The 16,820-nt window shown below is 41.8% G+C and overlaps 1 protein-coding gene across 7 annotated transcripts; it reads left to right on the top strand.

The window, feature by feature from the left end:
* The first annotated feature begins 889 nt into the window (after positions 1-889).
* HNRNPA2B1 (heterogeneous nuclear ribonucleoprotein A2/B1) lies at positions 890-9,377 on the top strand. Of its 7 annotated transcripts, XR_012320057.1 has the most exons (12): positions 890-1,052; positions 1,373-1,483; positions 2,916-3,062; positions 3,133-3,343; positions 3,420-3,521; positions 3,603-3,692; positions 4,357-4,419; positions 5,048-5,176; positions 5,521-5,610; positions 5,862-5,950; positions 7,140-7,254; positions 9,222-9,377. XR_012320057.1 is itself a non-coding variant. In XM_073677881.1 (11 exons), exons 1-10 carry the CDS (start codon positions 1,047-1,049, stop codon positions 5,927-5,929), a joined length of 1,017 nt encoding a protein of 338 aa, XP_073533982.1. In that variant the 5' UTR covers positions 891-1,046; the 3' UTR covers positions 5,930-5,950; positions 6,118-6,585. The 7 variants fall into 7 exon arrangements, 6 of the variants coding, with proteins under 6 accessions (XP_073533982.1, XP_073533981.1, XP_073533983.1 ...); XM_073677881.1 differs by lacking the exons at positions 7,140-7,254; positions 9,222-9,377 and adding an exon at positions 6,118-6,585 and having other exon boundaries at positions 891-1,052; XM_073677880.1 differs by lacking the exons at positions 7,140-7,254; positions 9,222-9,377 and adding an exon at positions 6,118-6,585 and having other exon boundaries at positions 891-1,052; positions 5,521-5,655.
* Positions 9,378-16,820: the final 7,443 nt, after the last annotated feature.

The raw sequence follows: 16,820 nt of genomic DNA, 5'->3' as shown, positions 1-16,820 counted from the left end.
GGTCCGCTCTGTAACTGGACCATGAAAGTCAGCTGTGTGAACGCGGCCCGAGCTGTGTCCACAGAGGCTCATGTGGGGGCCAATGGTGTTGATGTAGGGTGACCCGCACAATGCTTCCACTATAACTGACACATTCTTGTGGGGGGGTCAGGAGGATATTTATTCGGATGACAGGAAGGTCTCATTCACACGTCTGCTGTTTCCCGAGTGCTGGGTGAGATCTGTGACCCCGGCCCTACATTCACACACGGCGTATATCTGCAGATATTACGCTACATACAAGGGTGTACAGCCGATCTTATCACAGAGGAAAAGCTGCTGCTAAATTCCACAAGGAAACAGACACCAGAATCTTACTTAAAGGGGATGTCCAGTGATGATAAATTAGCACCGGTCCCCTGGTCCATTTTCTCCGCAGCTGATGAGATTCATACCAGATATTATCTAGGGCATACATGAGACGCTGTAGAAATGTGCCCTCACATTGCATGGTATGTCCTAACATCGGGTATATGAAGTAAATGCTGCCTGGTTCCCAGAGTAGCCTAGCCTGTGCGATAATGTGACGGACCCTGCACAGATAACAGTAATAAAAGAACATTCATTAAACAATGGACAAGATCCGCCGTCCCATAATCCCGCATCCCCACGTACAGCCATAGACCGGTCCTTCTCTGTAGCGTTAGGGCGTAAGCTTATTCACAGAGCAGACAGCGCTGTTTGCACCCCGCAGCCTCCAATGCCCGACGCGTTCTTACGTAAATTGCGCGGCTCCTGCTCTGCGGGGCTAGTCATCATAACCGCAGACGTGAGAATGACAGCGGTTAGGACACGCCCACTGCCCTTGTCTCCGCTCGCTATTGGCTGTGCCCACGCAAGATATCGACTCTTGTGGGCGTGACTAACCGCCGGCTAGGGAAAGTTCTAGAAGGAGGTTTGTCCGGGCGCCATTAAACGCAGAGCCGTCGCTGGGGAGAAGGGGCGCGTTGCTTGTACCGTATTTATTTTCTTTTCTTATTTCTATCGGGTTCTGTGTCTGGGCCGTCATGGAGGTGAGTTATGGGGCGGGTGTTAGTGTGCCTACGCCGAGTCTTCCGTTGCTCGCGTCCAGGGTGAGCGCCGTTGGGAAAGCTGTGGTGACGGGGCAGGTAGTGGCTGTGGCTAATACACCGGCTCCGCTTCTCCCTCCTCGGTCGCCATCTTGTCTCCTCAGCGCAGTGATGGCGGCCGCCCTCTGAGCTCGGCCTGTCCCCGGTCGCCTCAGCTTCTCCTGACAGGATTTTTTCTTGTAATTTGTCTTTTTCTCACTTTCTGTCCTTTTGGGCTTTATTATAACACAAGGGGACTTATTTATACTGTGTTCGTTTTGCAGAGGGAGAAGGAGCAATTCCGTAAGCTGTTCATCGGAGGCCTGAGCTTCGAGACCACGGAGGAAAGTCTGCGGAAGTACTACGAGCAATGGGGGAAGCTGACAGACTGCGTGGTAAGTGGTGGAGCCGGATGGGGGTGGTAGTGATGGCTGTGAGTGGTCCTGGCTGTCACTACCCGGGTCAGGTACTTGTGTCTTATTGCGCTGTTATTAAAATCATCTGAAGTAAAACCACACGGCAGCACCATTTTCATCCAGCCAGTGCCAGCTGTCCGCGGCGGTGCCCCCCTTCCCCGGCTGTCCGCGGCGGTGCCCCCCTTCCCCGGCTGTCCGCGGCGGTGCCCCCCTTCCCCGGCTGTCCGCGGCGGTGCCCCCCTTCCCCGGCTGTCTGCGGCGGTGCCCCCCCCCCAACCCGGCTGTCTGCGGCGGTGCCCCCCCCCCAACCCGGCTGTCTGCGGCGGTGCCAACCCCCCCCCCCCCCTTCCGATGTCAGCTCTCCCTGGTAGATCAGTCCATGGGTGCCCAAGCACGTCATGCCGGACTTACCCTGCAGGGGGAGCTGGCAGATTCCTCTGTTCCCTGCTGCTGTCAGTCCTCTCCCTATTTCTGCTGCTTGTTTCTTTTATGCTATTTGGCGACTACGTTCCTGTATAATAATCCTCCCGTGTTAGGTTTATTCCTGCTTATATGGTGCACGGGGTGTATATTTGCCCCAGTATAATGCGAACTTGATGATCCTCAGCATCCTGTTATTTCTTCTGGTCCTTGTGTTTGCGGTGTTCCTGGTGTCCTGTGTATGTATTGTAAATCCTGCACGTGGCCTAGGAGAGTGGTGACCTCTGTTATTGGGTCCATGTGCTTTATTTTACAGTCATGTTCATATCACATTTAGCATACAATGCCCATGTGTGGAATGGATGCCTCTGATGAACGCCATAGTCATCTTAAGGGCTCAGGCTCTGTGTTTTTTTTTTTTTGTTTTTTTTATGTATCAAAATTGTCAGTGTTAATGCAAATTCCATTTATGCTTATTTTTTTGAGTGGGGTCTTTTTTGTGCTTTTTTAGAATAAAGAATTACACCATCCTTCCGTCTAAAGTAAAACAGGTTTTATATAGTATAGTACTATAGCGCAAAAATGTAGCAACGTTTTCAACAATGATCAATTAGACTTAAAAATCAGGATAACTAAAACCAAGGCCATGATAGGGGGTAACTTATAGATTGGTGGTGGTCCGACCATTAGCACCCCACAGAATGGGCTGTTATTTGTGCCTGTAAGAAAGGACAAATAGTCTCCATTAAAAGCAGTGTTAATATAGAAAAGAAAAAAAAAGGCAATGATGAATCCGGGACTCTGTTTTTTTTTTGTATAGATATTTTTGTATTTTTCATATCCTTACATAAAAAAAAAACAAAAAAAACAAATGAAATCAAAACTGCATTAAACATAAACAATCCCTTTTCTGGTCCTGGCATGTATTCGGTATGGATTTCTCATGTGAATTTATATGCTGCAGTTACTTATTCATTTTCCTCTCCTGTAGGTTATGCGGGACCCTGCAAGCAAAAGATCCAGGGGCTTTGGGTTTGTGACTTTCTCCTCTATGAATGAAGTTGATGCCTCCATGTCCTCCCGCCCCCATTCTATTGATGGAAGAGTTGTGGAGCCCAAGCGAGCTGTAGCAAGAGAGGTAATTGCATGGAGGATACACCTTCTTCTGCTGTCATGTCTACTTATCTCACTTGAGTTCTCTTTCACAGGAATCTGCTAAGCCCGGCGCCCATGTTACAGTTAAGAAGCTCTTTGTTGGCGGCATCAAGGAAGACACTGACGAGCATCACCTCAGGGAATATTTTGAAGAATATGGAAAGATTGACAGCATTGAAATTATTACAGATAAACATTCTGGCAAAAAGAGAGGCTTTGGCTTTGTGACGTTCGATGACCACGATCCTGTGGATAAAATTGTCTGTGAGTCTTGTTTTTTGCTCTTATGTTATTGTCTCAAATGTGCTACCAAACAAGCTAAAGTGGGAATCTCTTGTAGTGCAAAAGTATCACACCATAAACGGACACAATGCAGAAGTCAGGAAGGCGTTATCAAGGCAAGAAATGCATGAAGTGCAGAACACAAGGAGCAGCAGGGGAGGTATGCTTCCAGACATTATGTTCAGGTTTACACAGTCTTCAGGCTTATGAAGCACAATCTGAATGTTTACTTATTCTGTAGGAAACTTTGGTTTTGGTGACTCACGTGGTGGTGGTGGTGGAGGTGGAAACTTCGGCTCAGGACCTGGCAGCAACTTCAGGGGAGGTTCTGGTACGTCACAATATATTTATGGTTATAGACCTATTTAGGCTGCGTGCCCACGTTGCGGATTACAAGCGTTTTTGCTGCGGATTTTCCGCAGCAGAAACGCTTGTAAAACGCTTGGTAATCCGCATCCCATGGTCCCCAGTGAGAATCCGCAAGTTCTATGCCCATGCTGCGGATTTTTCCACAGCGTTTATGCTGCGTTCAAAAATCCGCAGCATGTTCATTAATTTTGCGTTTCCGCAAGCGGAATTGCCTTATACAATGCAATAAAAAACGCAAGGCAATTCCGCATGTCGAAAACGCGCGATAAAACGCTTGCGGAATTCCGCATGCGTTTTTCCGGGAGAGAACATGCGGAAATGAAGCAGAAATTTTCTGCTTCATTTCCGCAACGTGGGCACATAGCCTAATAGCGCAGATAATGGATTTGAAGTCGATCTCCAGACTAAAGAATATATTTAAATCTTAAATACTTCCAAAAGCATTGCGTCCTGAAATTGTAAGCCAGCAGCATCTTTCAAAACGAGTGATAACTCCTTTCCAGGGAGACTGTACATTATATGGACTATACGGAATATGTTGGAATAATAATTATTCTTATTATTATTACCAGTAAAGGGAAATCAATAATTGCAAAACTTTAAAACCAACTCTATTCCTTTTATAGATGGCTATGGTGGTGGTCGTGGATATGGTGACGGCTACAATGGATACGGTGGTGGTCAAGGAGGTATTTTTTTTTTTATTTATTTTTATATATATATATATATATATATATATATATATATATATATATATATATATATATATATATATATATATATATATATATATATATATATATATATATATATATATATATATATATATATATATATATATAAAGCTTCTCAAATTATTATGCTTTTCATAACCTGTCAATTAAATGGCAAGGACTGGAGCTAAGCTTTTAAAATCTGAAAACCTTTTCAAAAGCAATATTTGATATAGTCCTTGGCAGTAAATATACATTTCAAGTGTGGATTTACAAGCCTGCCATGTGTACACAAACCCGTGTACCAATGCTCTTGCCTACTGTACTGTATATTCACATGTGACAAGTTTTGCTTTTGAAATTCCTGCAACTGCTTCATTGACCTGGATGGGCTTGTTCTGACACCAAGGGCAGGAATTTCTTCGAGATCTATTCAGAATAGTTTCTGAATTTTCTGCTGCAAAGCTGGAGCTCTCTACAAAGCGAACTAGCTGCAGGTCACAAAGTGCCCCTATAAATAAGTGCAGAGCCCATGAACAACAAACTGTGCAGTAAGAAGGCTTTCTGCTGTATTGTTACTGACATGGAATTTAAATTCATCCAGGTGGAAACTTTGGTGGTGGACAAGGTTATGGTGGCGGACGAGGTGGATATGGTGGTGGTGGTGGTGGTGGTCCCGGTTATGGAAATCAAGGTGGCGGATACGGCGGTGGATATGACAACTATGGTGGAGGTAATGTGGCTTCAATGATCAAAAGAAAGATCTGATCTTTCTTTTGATCAGATCTTTCAATTAAAAATTGATAAATGAATGAAAAAAGTGTCTCAGTAGTTCAGCCAAGTCCTGCCTCCTTTCTACCCCATGTCTGACGACTAGCTGTTGTAGTAGCCGCCTCTATTTATTTATTTTTTCTGCAGTTGATACTTAAGTCCAGACCCAAAGCTGGGGTATAACCCCTGTATTTCATCTCCAAGCCTTTGTGTCAGGACCATGCAGACTAACAGCAGGGGCAAAACTATCCCCCATTGTTTGTCTCTGCAAATTCAACTTTACTGACAAATCCCTTGTCATTTTAGGAAACTACGGTGGTGGTGGTGGAGGAAACTACAATGACTTTGGAAACTACAACCAGCAGTCATCAAATTATGGCCCAATGAAGAGCGGAGGTAACTTCGGTGGCAGCAGGAGCATGGGAGGACCATATGGTGGTGGTAAGCTACACACTCGTGATTGCCACCTATGTGACAATACCTAAATGAAAAAAAACATGAATTTGGGGACATTTCCTAAATTTTAGAACTGTGAAGGTGTATGGGGTGTTTTTTTTTTTTTCCTCTTTCCTTTTCTTTAACTATTTTGGGGCAATTGTATTTTTGCCAATATGTTTATGTATTTGAGTTATAATAATTTTTCCTAGGAAACTATGGTCCAGGAGGTGGAGGTGGAGGCAGCAGCGGTGGATATGGAGGGAGAAATCGCTACTAATTTCCAGTCAACACCTTCTGGGTAAGTGAGGTTTTCTAACTGGGCACAGTAGCTGTAATTTAATTTTGTTCATATAAACACATTCAGTTAGCTACAGGCTAAGCTTATCAGGATAGTATTGTCTTTTAACTGGCTAGATGGATCATATCATAACCTATTCTTTTTACTCTTTACTTCTGTTGAAACAGGCTTCACTGTATAAATAGGAGAGGATGAGAGCCCAGAGGTAACGCAGCTGCAGGTTATCGAGATTACAAAGTTTAAGGAGTCATTATCTCAGTCATGCATAGAACATGCAGTGATATGACAGAAGACACCAGAGCAGATGCAGAGAGCCATTTTGTGAATGGATTGGAATATATTTAAGTACTTTACCTTACTATGGAGGAAGGACTGTAAAATATGCCTTTTGAGTCAGTTTACTAGGTTTTTAATTGTTTCTTTGTAGTGGTCTTTGTAAAGAGTGCAGCAGCATTCCTTTTTGATAATGTTTAATTTTTCCAGGTAACGTGAACATTTTTTTAAGATTTCTGAACAGTTCAAAACTAGCCAGGATCATGGTGTAATATGAGACTTTTTATTTTTCCTTTAAACCTTCAGTGTGTTTGTAGTTAAGCTGTTGTACACTTTCATTTAATAAAATAATTCGAAGGAAATCTTGTCTCTAGATGTATGCCTTTGTCATGCCACAAGGAAAGGAATAGTCATGAGTATCGTGTTACCTTTCTGTTCAGTGTTTTGTGTTTTACAAGTCTTAAGGAGAAAAGTATTTAGATAACGAAGGGGATCTCTGCAAAGAGAAGCTCCTGTTTAGATCTTTTAGATGCAGCTGCTTCTTCAATGGCAAGTAAAAGGCGATATTTCCAGCGAGGTACTCAACCCAGAGACACAGGTCTAGTACAAGAGAAGCCTTGAGAGCGACTTCTAAGTTCAGTCGTTCTACACTGAGCTAAAGTTCTGGAAAAAAAAAAAGTTTGTGCTACACTAGATTAAGGATGTCTGCGAAAGCTGAGGGGGTAGAGCAAAGTAGTGCTAAGCTTCAGTTATACCTCTGTAGGTAAGATCCTATTTTCTTTTATTTAAACAGATGATTGAGTTTACAGTTTAGTTAATGTTTTAGCTTTTAACCATTAATTTCTCATTTTTAATGTCTTCTAACATAACCATTTGCAAGATTCTTAGTACGGTTTTTCTTTTGCTGGAATTCTAGCAGTGGCTTGAAAATGGACACGCAGTCTGACACAGACTGAGAAACATCATAACCAGTGAAATAGCATACATGTGAATGTGGCCCAAAGTTCTGGAATCCTTTCAGGCTGTTACAGGTAAAAAAAAATAAATTCCGCATGCGGTTTTATTTTTTGTTTTGTGTGCGCCCTGACCTTGCACTTGCCCACATTTTTAAGTCAGGTGTGCATGATTTCAGATGGCAACTGCCTTAAAAGCCATCTATGGCATAGGCTGGGCGTCTTGAGACACTGCTGTGGTTTAACTGAAGACCGTGCCTTCTTGGTTTGACATTAAGCATGCTAAAGGCTAAAACTGCTACTTGCATATAAAATAATGGAAACATTAAAGCACCACTCCTCCAGTGTGTTTTTTATTGCAGCACTAGAGTGAGATGCTACTACTCAAAGTTCCCTGCCCCTAGTTTTATACTTACCAGGCACCGTCTTCATCTTTTATCAGCTTCACTCCGGTCGGACTCAAGCAGTTTGTGACCTGCCAGATCGCTCCGGTGTTTGCTGGGCAAACCAGAAGTCACAACTCAATGTAAGTCTGAGAACCAGAATGAGACTCTCATAGACTTACATTGAGAACTTGTGACTGCTACCTCTGAATTTTACTCTCCTTCCTCTGCTCCAGCGCTGAGTCTCTGCCCTGTCTCCCAGAGTCTGTTGTTGTCTGCAGCACTGACGTGCCGTCGACAGCTCTGCAGACAATAACTGAGCTTGGCGACAGTTGATGGCATGAGCTGCTGAGGTCAGTTATTGTCTGCAGGACTGTTGACATGATGCCAGAGCTGCAGACAATCACAGATACCAGGAATAGAGGTGGAGACTGCGCTGGAGCTGAGGCGGCCGAGTAAATGACAGTCTGTAGTCACCACAGTAACCCTCCCTGCAATCGGCCACAGGAGGATAAAAGGAAAAGGTTTGTTGACTATTTACAATCTGATATTTCTAAAGCTTTATATTGCATGTTTAAAGAGTAAGACTCAACGCTGTTAAAGAAGCACTCATCAAAAAAAAATTCCCACTAATATATTGCAATCATCATATTATATAGCACTGTGTACTTACAGTGCCTTTTTACCCAGTTAATTCTACTCTTTTCAATTTGGTCTATGAAATCACTTGATTAAAAACAACTAGCTGAAACCTTCTAAGCTCTATGTAGAAACAGGAGGTCAATTTTATCTGCACAAGTCATGAGTCACAGCAAAATACCCTGGCAAGCGGAGAAGCAGAGCAGCTGAGTCAGGAGTAGTGATCGAGTATGTTTTGTTAACCCTTTCGCCGAGTATGCTCGGGCGAGCACCGAGTAGTTACAGCTGCTCGGTGATATGTTTGAATCGCTCCCTGTGCATGATTTGCGACTGTCTGACAGCTTTAATACATGTGAGGAATGTCTATTTCTTACACATTCCTCACGTGTATTAAAGCTGTCAAACAGTCGCAAATCATGCACACGGGAGCGATTCAACCATATCACCGAGCAGCTGTAAATACTCGGAGCTCGCCCGAGCATACTCGGCGAAAGGGTTAACAAAACATACTGGCTCATCACTAGTCAGGAGTTGATGAGGGAATGATAAATGCAGAGACTTCCTGTTTGTACATAGGGCAGTAAAAACAGAAGAATGTATTGGGTAAAAAAGGCAAAATGAGCAGTTGCAAGTACACAGTGCTATATAATATGGCTGCAATATATTGTATGAAGACTTAACAACTTTGATGGGAGTGATTCTCTAAAATAAGCAAATTGCATTGTTCTTATATTGCTCAAAATATTTGTAGTGTGGAAGACTCCACAGTATTACATACCATTTGGTAGTATACAATGGAACCTCTTCCTTTACTTCAGATGCCAAAATCCCACAAGACTGCTGGTGGCCCAGCTAGTTATAACCTCCGTTTGTATATCTGACTGGGCTAGGAGCAGTTCTCTTACAGAGGGAACATTTATTGCAGTTTACCACAGACTTTTATGATGGATCTGGCTATGATGGTACTTGTGGTCCCAAAGTCTGCTACTGTAACACAATATTATGGTGTTTTTTATCTGGCAGGTAATGTGGGTGAAGATCTGAAGGAATTCAAATAACAGCAGATTTTGACTTATTCATGTCAGTGTAACAGAAGGATGTCATCATAAAATATTGTGTATAAATTAGTTTTACAGCTGTGAAAGTTTTTTAAATAAAGAATTTTATATTTTTCTTACAGATGGAATGAGTGGTGTTTTTTTTTTTTTTACACGTGGTAAACTCAGTATTGCCAAATCTCTTCCTCCCTTTGCCATATTCATGTTGTCTAGCAGACCATGCGAGGATATTGGTATTCAAGGAGCCATTTGCATGGAGGTGAAGTCTTAAGTCTACAAGAGACTGTCTAACATTAAAGCACAAAAAAAAATCCCAGTCATGGCACAAAATGTCCTAAATGTTATTCCTCAGTTTTATATTACCATTAGTAAAACTGAGAATGAAGATTTGTCTCAGATCACTTTTTTTTCTTTTTTTTGTATTGCTGCATCCAAATTTAACCCCTACTTCTATGGGCCAGTTATCAAATTTTCTCTTTATTCCTTCCTCCCCTTCTTCCAAGAGCCAAAACGTTTATTTTTCTGTTAATGAGGGCTCGATTGGCCGCACGGAGCCCTCACTTAAACCCCATCCAACATATTTGGGATGAATTAGAATGGAGATTAGGAACCAGATCCTCCTGTCCAACATCAGTGTCTGACCTGATAAATGCGCAAAAATTCCCACAGATGCACAATAAAGCCTTCCCAGAAGACTGGCATCTGCAAAGGTGGGAGCAACTCCATATTAAAAGTAGTCATAAGTTATACATAGCAAATGCTATGTTGGACAACAGCCTGCACATCATGTGGTGTACAGGTAATCGAAGCAGGTTTCTCATGGAGAGCAGACATGGAGTGTGTGTGTATACAGAGGTATTGACCAGTAGCTGAGAGGTGTTGGAAGTGCAAACTGACAGTACAGCCTGATTACCAGAGGTACTAATCAATTATGTGCCCCTGAGGCAGACAGTATGGCTCTATATCAGAAACTGTCTAACATGGCAATGGAAAGGCATAGCAAAATAGTGCACGATCTATAAAATCTGAGTTTGATGCAATCCATGGATATATTTATGATTGGGGAACATAATTGGCATCTGTAAGTAAAATCGCAAAAGTGCTGGTAGCCGGCAACCCACAAGAGCGTAATATCTCCCTGAATTATGGGTAGATCATATTCCTGTGTGGTATGTATGGAGTTCTTGAAGGATGTTTGGTAAGATGATGGCCATATATTTTCTCTCTGTAACTTCCTTAAGAAACAATTAGGTGCTCAGGAAAGCTGGGTGATGTGGGTGCTAGTGACCCAGCACAGGAAGCACTCTGGCCTATCTAAACGGCAAATGGTGGCTGCAAAAATTGTGGGTTATACATCATACTGGCCCACAGGGGAACACGTGCATCCCCTCTGCAGGAGCGGGCCCATCACCTCCCTATCTAAGCCATGCTTGGCACAGACAAGGGCAGCAGCTCATCATTCATTTAGCAGGCTACCCAGTTTATTATGTAGAAATGGGCAAATTTGTGGAGGAAAAGATAATATTTGCATGTGGCTGAGCAGCACTGCCTAACAGTATACAAATAACACCCACGGTATCCGTCCCAGCCAGAGAGGCGTCACTCCGTGTGGAGAACATCAGTGTCGTGAATGTGTCAAACAGCAGATTTGATTTAAGGTTCCATAAAAGAAAACATACTTTTATGCGAATTTTCACCTTTTCAGTTCTAGCACAAATCGTAATATTGTTTGCAGAGTGACCAGGACATGTGCACGACACCTGCCAGTTGCACATTATGGACACTGGCCCCACACAGTTGCAGAAGCAAGTGGAGTGGAACACCCCTTTAATTCACAGAATAATTTGTAGTAGCACACAAAAAATTCACAAGATCAGCCAGTTCATCAAGGAAATATCAGCTTTTGACGCAGCTACGGGTAATAAGACACTATAAGGCTACCTTCACATGTTCAGTATTTGTAAGCCAAAACCACGTTCACCAATTCTGCATTTTTTTTTTCCTCACTTACTGATGTAAAATAGTGAAGGGGGCCTAAAATTGTGCAATTAAAGGGAGTTGGTCAGCCCTAAAACGCATTTTTAAGTGCCTACATAGCCATGGAGGGAAATCGCTCTTATAAAAATCATACCCTTGTGTTCATAATCTGTCCCTCTGGTTTTTTTTCTGCAAATCTTTAAATGGAATTTGCCAGTAGATTCCTGCTGCCAAAATGAGCAGCTTGATTCCGACACTGCTCTATTGCAGCCAGGTATGTTTACTTTGAAACGTGGTGGAATTTTGGCAGAAACACAGTTTGAAAAGCAGATTATTATTGCTTGATTGGCAGGCTGCTTAGACTGCACAATTATCATGAAATGAGTGATCCAGAAGAAATGTTTTTATTTTCTTTTAAACTTCATAATTGTCTCAACATAAGATAAAATATAATCTGTGATCCTGGAGGATCATGTTACCAGTTCATGTTTATCACACAATGACTGCTGTGAACAAACGCTCTCAAAAAATGGAGGAATTGTGTATGTGCACAGTGGGGAGTGGCACCATTTCAATATTAACTCAGCAGGAAAGAGAGAATTGGCACTGACAGCCGTCCTCGGTGACAGTCTACATTTCAGTATATCACATCGCTCTGCACTGTGATTCTAAATTTTATTTTCTCCTTTCAAATTGTAAACACATAGGAGGGGAGAGGAGTGACATCAGACACATGCCAGAAGATCCCGCCCATTTTTACTGCAGTTGTAAAGTGAGCAACTGCTACACTAGGTTTTCATGATAAATGACAGCAGCTGCTCCCCCTAGTGTTTAAAAGTTGAAAATATCAAAACTTTTAAAATTTTTCATTTATACCATTTAATTAAAACATTTTTTTTTAATTAAAACTTTAAATATTTAAATTTTATTTTTTTTTTTAGATCCATTCACTTTAGGACACACAGATTTCACATGAACTCTTTCCTGTCCCACACTTTGAATATTTCTAAAGATCCTACACACAGGGAAAGTAGAACTACAAGTTGTGGTATAATGTTACAGCACAAATAAAGACTCAGAACCCAATATATTCAAAGAAGCAGTTTATTGGTTACTTTTTTTTTTTTTTTTTAACATACCCTTAAAGTAGTACACCAAGAGTTTACAGTAGCAGTCAAGTAACCATGTCCCCGAACACAGCACTATAGGCTTTCACTCACTGCCGATAGCATCTCCACATACAATTCTTAATAGGTGACAGCGGCTATCATGTGTAGCGAGTGGTCGGGTGTCAGAGACAGTAGTGCAGACAACATCCAGAGCTGGATATTTGATACCTGATCTTTACATTATTCATGACATATCAGGTTAAGATTTCCCAGACCGAAGTCTGTGTTTCCCCCAATGCAATCCACTATTTTTAGTGCAGAAATGTAGAATTTTGATCTATGTGGCACAGTAATGTCCATCAATCAGTGTGAATTTTCATGCAAAAATGCATCAATTCAGGCTAACAATAACACCCAAAAATAACAAATGTATATATCTCGCCATCAATAATGATCTCCTCTTCATAGAACTACCGTTCCCAGCAATCCCTGTTCTCTCTATCATGTAGAAGTGGGAGAAAAGTGGGTCAGATGTCTGATGGTTTCACATTCTTCCACCAATAATACACTGTAATAATTCACAAACGACCCAAGGTTTCTGTACCACAAGACTGGCATCATACCCACTCTCATGGGGCTGTACGAATCCACATAGCTCTCATGGTCTTCTCAGGCACCACAACGTCCGCAAATAAGAATGTCATGTTTTCTTCTGGAAAAGCTGGGAAACAGGCTGATTGTCCCAACATGGTGAGATAGAGACTGGTATAAATCATCGCTTCTCTATGGTTACTCCTGAATAGCATCTACTTGTAAATGTAGTAAATTAAGATTGAAAATGTGGGTTTAAAGCACCACTCCAGCCGTTTTTTTTTAGCGCTGTAGTGGTGCTAGTAATCTAAGGTCCCTGTCCCTAGTCTTATACTTACCCTGTCTTTACCTTTTTATTGGCTCCGCTCCAGTCCCGCAACTTCTGACTGACCGGAAGTCAGAAGTAACCATCACAACCTCTCAATGTAAGTCTATGAGGGTCTTGTTCTGGCTGAAAAGTGACCCCCGGCTCACCTAGCAGACACTGGAGTGATCTGGCAGGTCACAAACTTCTGGAGACTGACCGGAGCGGCGCTGATAGCACCAGTCCAGCGCTAAAAAAAGCTGAAGTGGTGCTTTAAGCAAATGTGAGCAAATGTGTCATCAGAAAATGTCCTATTGTATGAATCAGGTTTAATTATACAAATCAGGTTTTTAGACATTTCCACAACATACATATAAAAAAACGGCATTTTTTTTTATATCACAATCTGTGTTATAAAAAGATGAGGTCAGAGTCACTCTATGACTGCCAGTGTTTATGTGGATTTCCCAAAAGAACCGGAACCATGGGCCCAATTCATCAAAGCTTTTATGCCAGTATTCTGGTGGAAAAAGCTTTGAAAAGTCTCCATATTTTGGCACAACACGAGGCTGTGCTAAAATTTTGCAGCTTACGGTGTTCTCACGCCATTTTCAAGCGTCTCTTAATGAATCAAGAGCCTCTATCCCCCAACACATCTCATTAAGACCAGCAGGAACAATGCCGGTCTTGATGAATTGGGGAAAACAGTTCATTAGCAAATGTGAAAAATCGCTAGTTTTCTAATTTAAAGAAAAATTACCAACATTTTTAAGAAAATTACCTGATTTAAACAATAGGTAATTTTCTAATGATACATTCCTATTAAGTTAGGCCCTTAAATGGTGGTTCTATGATCTTGTAGGAAAGAAGGTTAGTTTCATGATGGGTGTCAGAAAACCTATACTGCCCTGAGATTTATACTGGAGCAAATAGGATTAACCAGCTATTCTGCGAGTAAGGAATGTATATGTCAAACTGGCCAGGGACGTAACATAAATGTGGGCAGGCACATATTCTTCCTAATTTCATTAGACTATCAGACAGGCACTTTCTAAATCGTGTCTGTAGCCAGCTTCATGAAATCCTACAGGGACAGACCTAGGCCATTTAGGATTAAAGGAGTTGCTTGGAATCAGGAGGTTTTTTTTTTTTCCATAAACAGCGCCTCTCTTGTCTATGGTCTGTTTCTGGTATTGCAGCTCAGTCCCATTCAAGTAGTCAGAACCAGTAATCTCTAATGAATGCTTCCAGGTCTTTTTGGCAAGTACTAATATTATTTTAGGGTTCCCAACCTGCTTGAGGATACCGTGACACTTAGAGGCACTATCTAAGTAATTTACCAAAACATCTAAATGGCACCTTCTAAGATATATTTTTTTTGTATTAACACTTTAGTAATTAGAGGTCTTCACTTTTTCTTCTACCACATATGACAAATATATTTTGGAAATGTTTAACTATAAGTAACGTACCGGAGTTGCTGTTATTGATAGGGATATGCAGTGATACTCGCGGTGTACATTATAATATAGAATACTCTCATTAACTGTAATCTGGGATTAATTGTATATAAAAGAGACATCCATCACCCCACACAACATCATGCAATGAAAATACCTTATGTATATAGGCTCGCCTTAAAGCAGAATATATATCTATGCAGCCCATAGAGATGTTGCTAATAATGTAGCATAGAAATCCCCCCAATGTTTAATCTTCTCATCTTTAGATTTTATTAATTCATACTGATATTTGCATTTCCCCAGATATAAGGCAATAGTACCTCCGAATACTTATATATAGGTGCATCTACTGCTAGCATCTGGTAAACTATGGTTGTATCATCCGCAGCCAATGTAATGTGTATGCAAAACTGCAATTAGTATATTAAGGACTTGTAGAATCGCATCTTAAATCAATCACATGGATGAGATTGGGCAACAGTAATACTGGGTGCCAAAAAATACAGCAATCTGCAATACTCTGGGGGAATCATTTATTGAAGCTAAATTAGTGGCACTTTGAAACTAAATCCGGCCATATACAGTACAGACCAAAAGTTAGGACACACCTTCTCATTTAAAGATTTTTCTGTATTTTCATGACTTTGAAAATTGTACATACACACTGAAGGCATCAAAACTATGAATTAACACGTGGAATTATATACTTAACAAAAAAGTGTGAAACAACTGAAAATATGTCTTATATTCTAGGTTCTTCAAAGTAGCCTCCTTTTGCTTTGATGACTGCTTTGCACACTCTTGGCATTCTCTTGAAGAGCTTCAAGAGGTAGTCACCGGAAATGGTTTTCACTTCACAGGTGTGCCCTGTCAGGTTTAATAAGTGGGATTTTTTGCCTTATAAATTGGGTTGGGACCATCAGTTGTGTTGTGCGGAAGTCAGGTGGATACACACCTGATAGTCCTACTGAACAGACTGTTAGCTGCTTTTTTATTGCCATAATACAAATTCTAAGTAAAGAAAAACGAGTGGCCATCATTACTTTAAGAAATGAAGGTCAGTCAGTCCAAAAAATTGGGCAAACTTTGAAAGTGTCCCCAAGTGCAGTTGCAAAAACCATCAAGCGCTACAAAGAAACTGGCTCACATGAGGACCGCCCCAGGAAAGGAAGACCAAGAGTCACCTCTGCTTCTGAGGATAAGTTTATCCGAGTCACCAGCCTCAGAAATCGCAGGTTAACAGCAGCTCAGATTAGAGACCAGGTCAATGCCACACAGAGTTCTAGCAGCAGACACATCTCTACAACAACTGTTAAGAGGAAACTTTGTGCAGCAGGCCTTCATGGTAAAATAGCTGCTAGGAAACCACTGCTAAGGACAGGCAACAAGCAGAAGAGACTTGTTTGGGCTAAAGAACACAAGGAATGGACATTAGACCAGTGGAAATCTGTGCTTTGGTCTGATGAGTCCAAATTTGAGATCTTTGGTTCCAACCACCATGTCTTTGTGCGACGCAGAAAAGGTGAACGGATGGACTCTACATGCCTGGTTCCCACCGTGAAGCATGGAGGAGGAGGTATGATGGTGTGGGGGGGGCTTTGCTGGTGACACTGTTGGGGATTTATTCAAAATTGAAGGCATACTGAACCAGCATGGCTACCACAGCATCTTGCAGCAGCATGCTATTCCATCCGATTTGCGTTTAGTTGGACCATCATTTATTTTTCAACAGGACAAGGACCCCAAACACACCTCCAGGCTGTGTAAGGGCTATTTGACCAAGAAGGAGAGTGATGGGGTGCTACGCCAAATGATCTGGCCTCCACAGTCACCAGACCTGAACCCAATCGAGATGGTTTGGGGTGATCTGTACCGCAGAGTGAAGGCAAAAGGGCCAACAAGTGCGAAGCATCTCTGGGAACTCCTTCAAGATTGTTGGAAGACCATTTCCAGTGACTACCCCTTGAAGCTCATTGAAGAGGATGCCAAGAGTGCGCAAAGCAAAAGGCTACTTTGAAGAACCTAGAATGTAAGACATATTTTCAGTTGTTTCACACGTTTTTGTTAAGTATATAATTCCACATGTGTTAATTCATAGTTTTGATGCCTTCAGTGTGAAT

Source organism: Phyllobates terribilis, unplaced genomic scaffold (assembly GCF_046119375.1).
Source record: "Phyllobates terribilis strain yellow unplaced genomic scaffold, ASM4611937v1 Scaffold_4__5_contigs__length_816908805, whole genome shotgun sequence".
NCBI lineage: Eukaryota > Metazoa > Chordata > Amphibia > Anura > Dendrobatidae > Phyllobates > Phyllobates terribilis.
The sequence above is the reverse complement of the archived record's forward strand: the minus strand, read 5'-3'. Positions and strand labels throughout refer to the sequence as shown.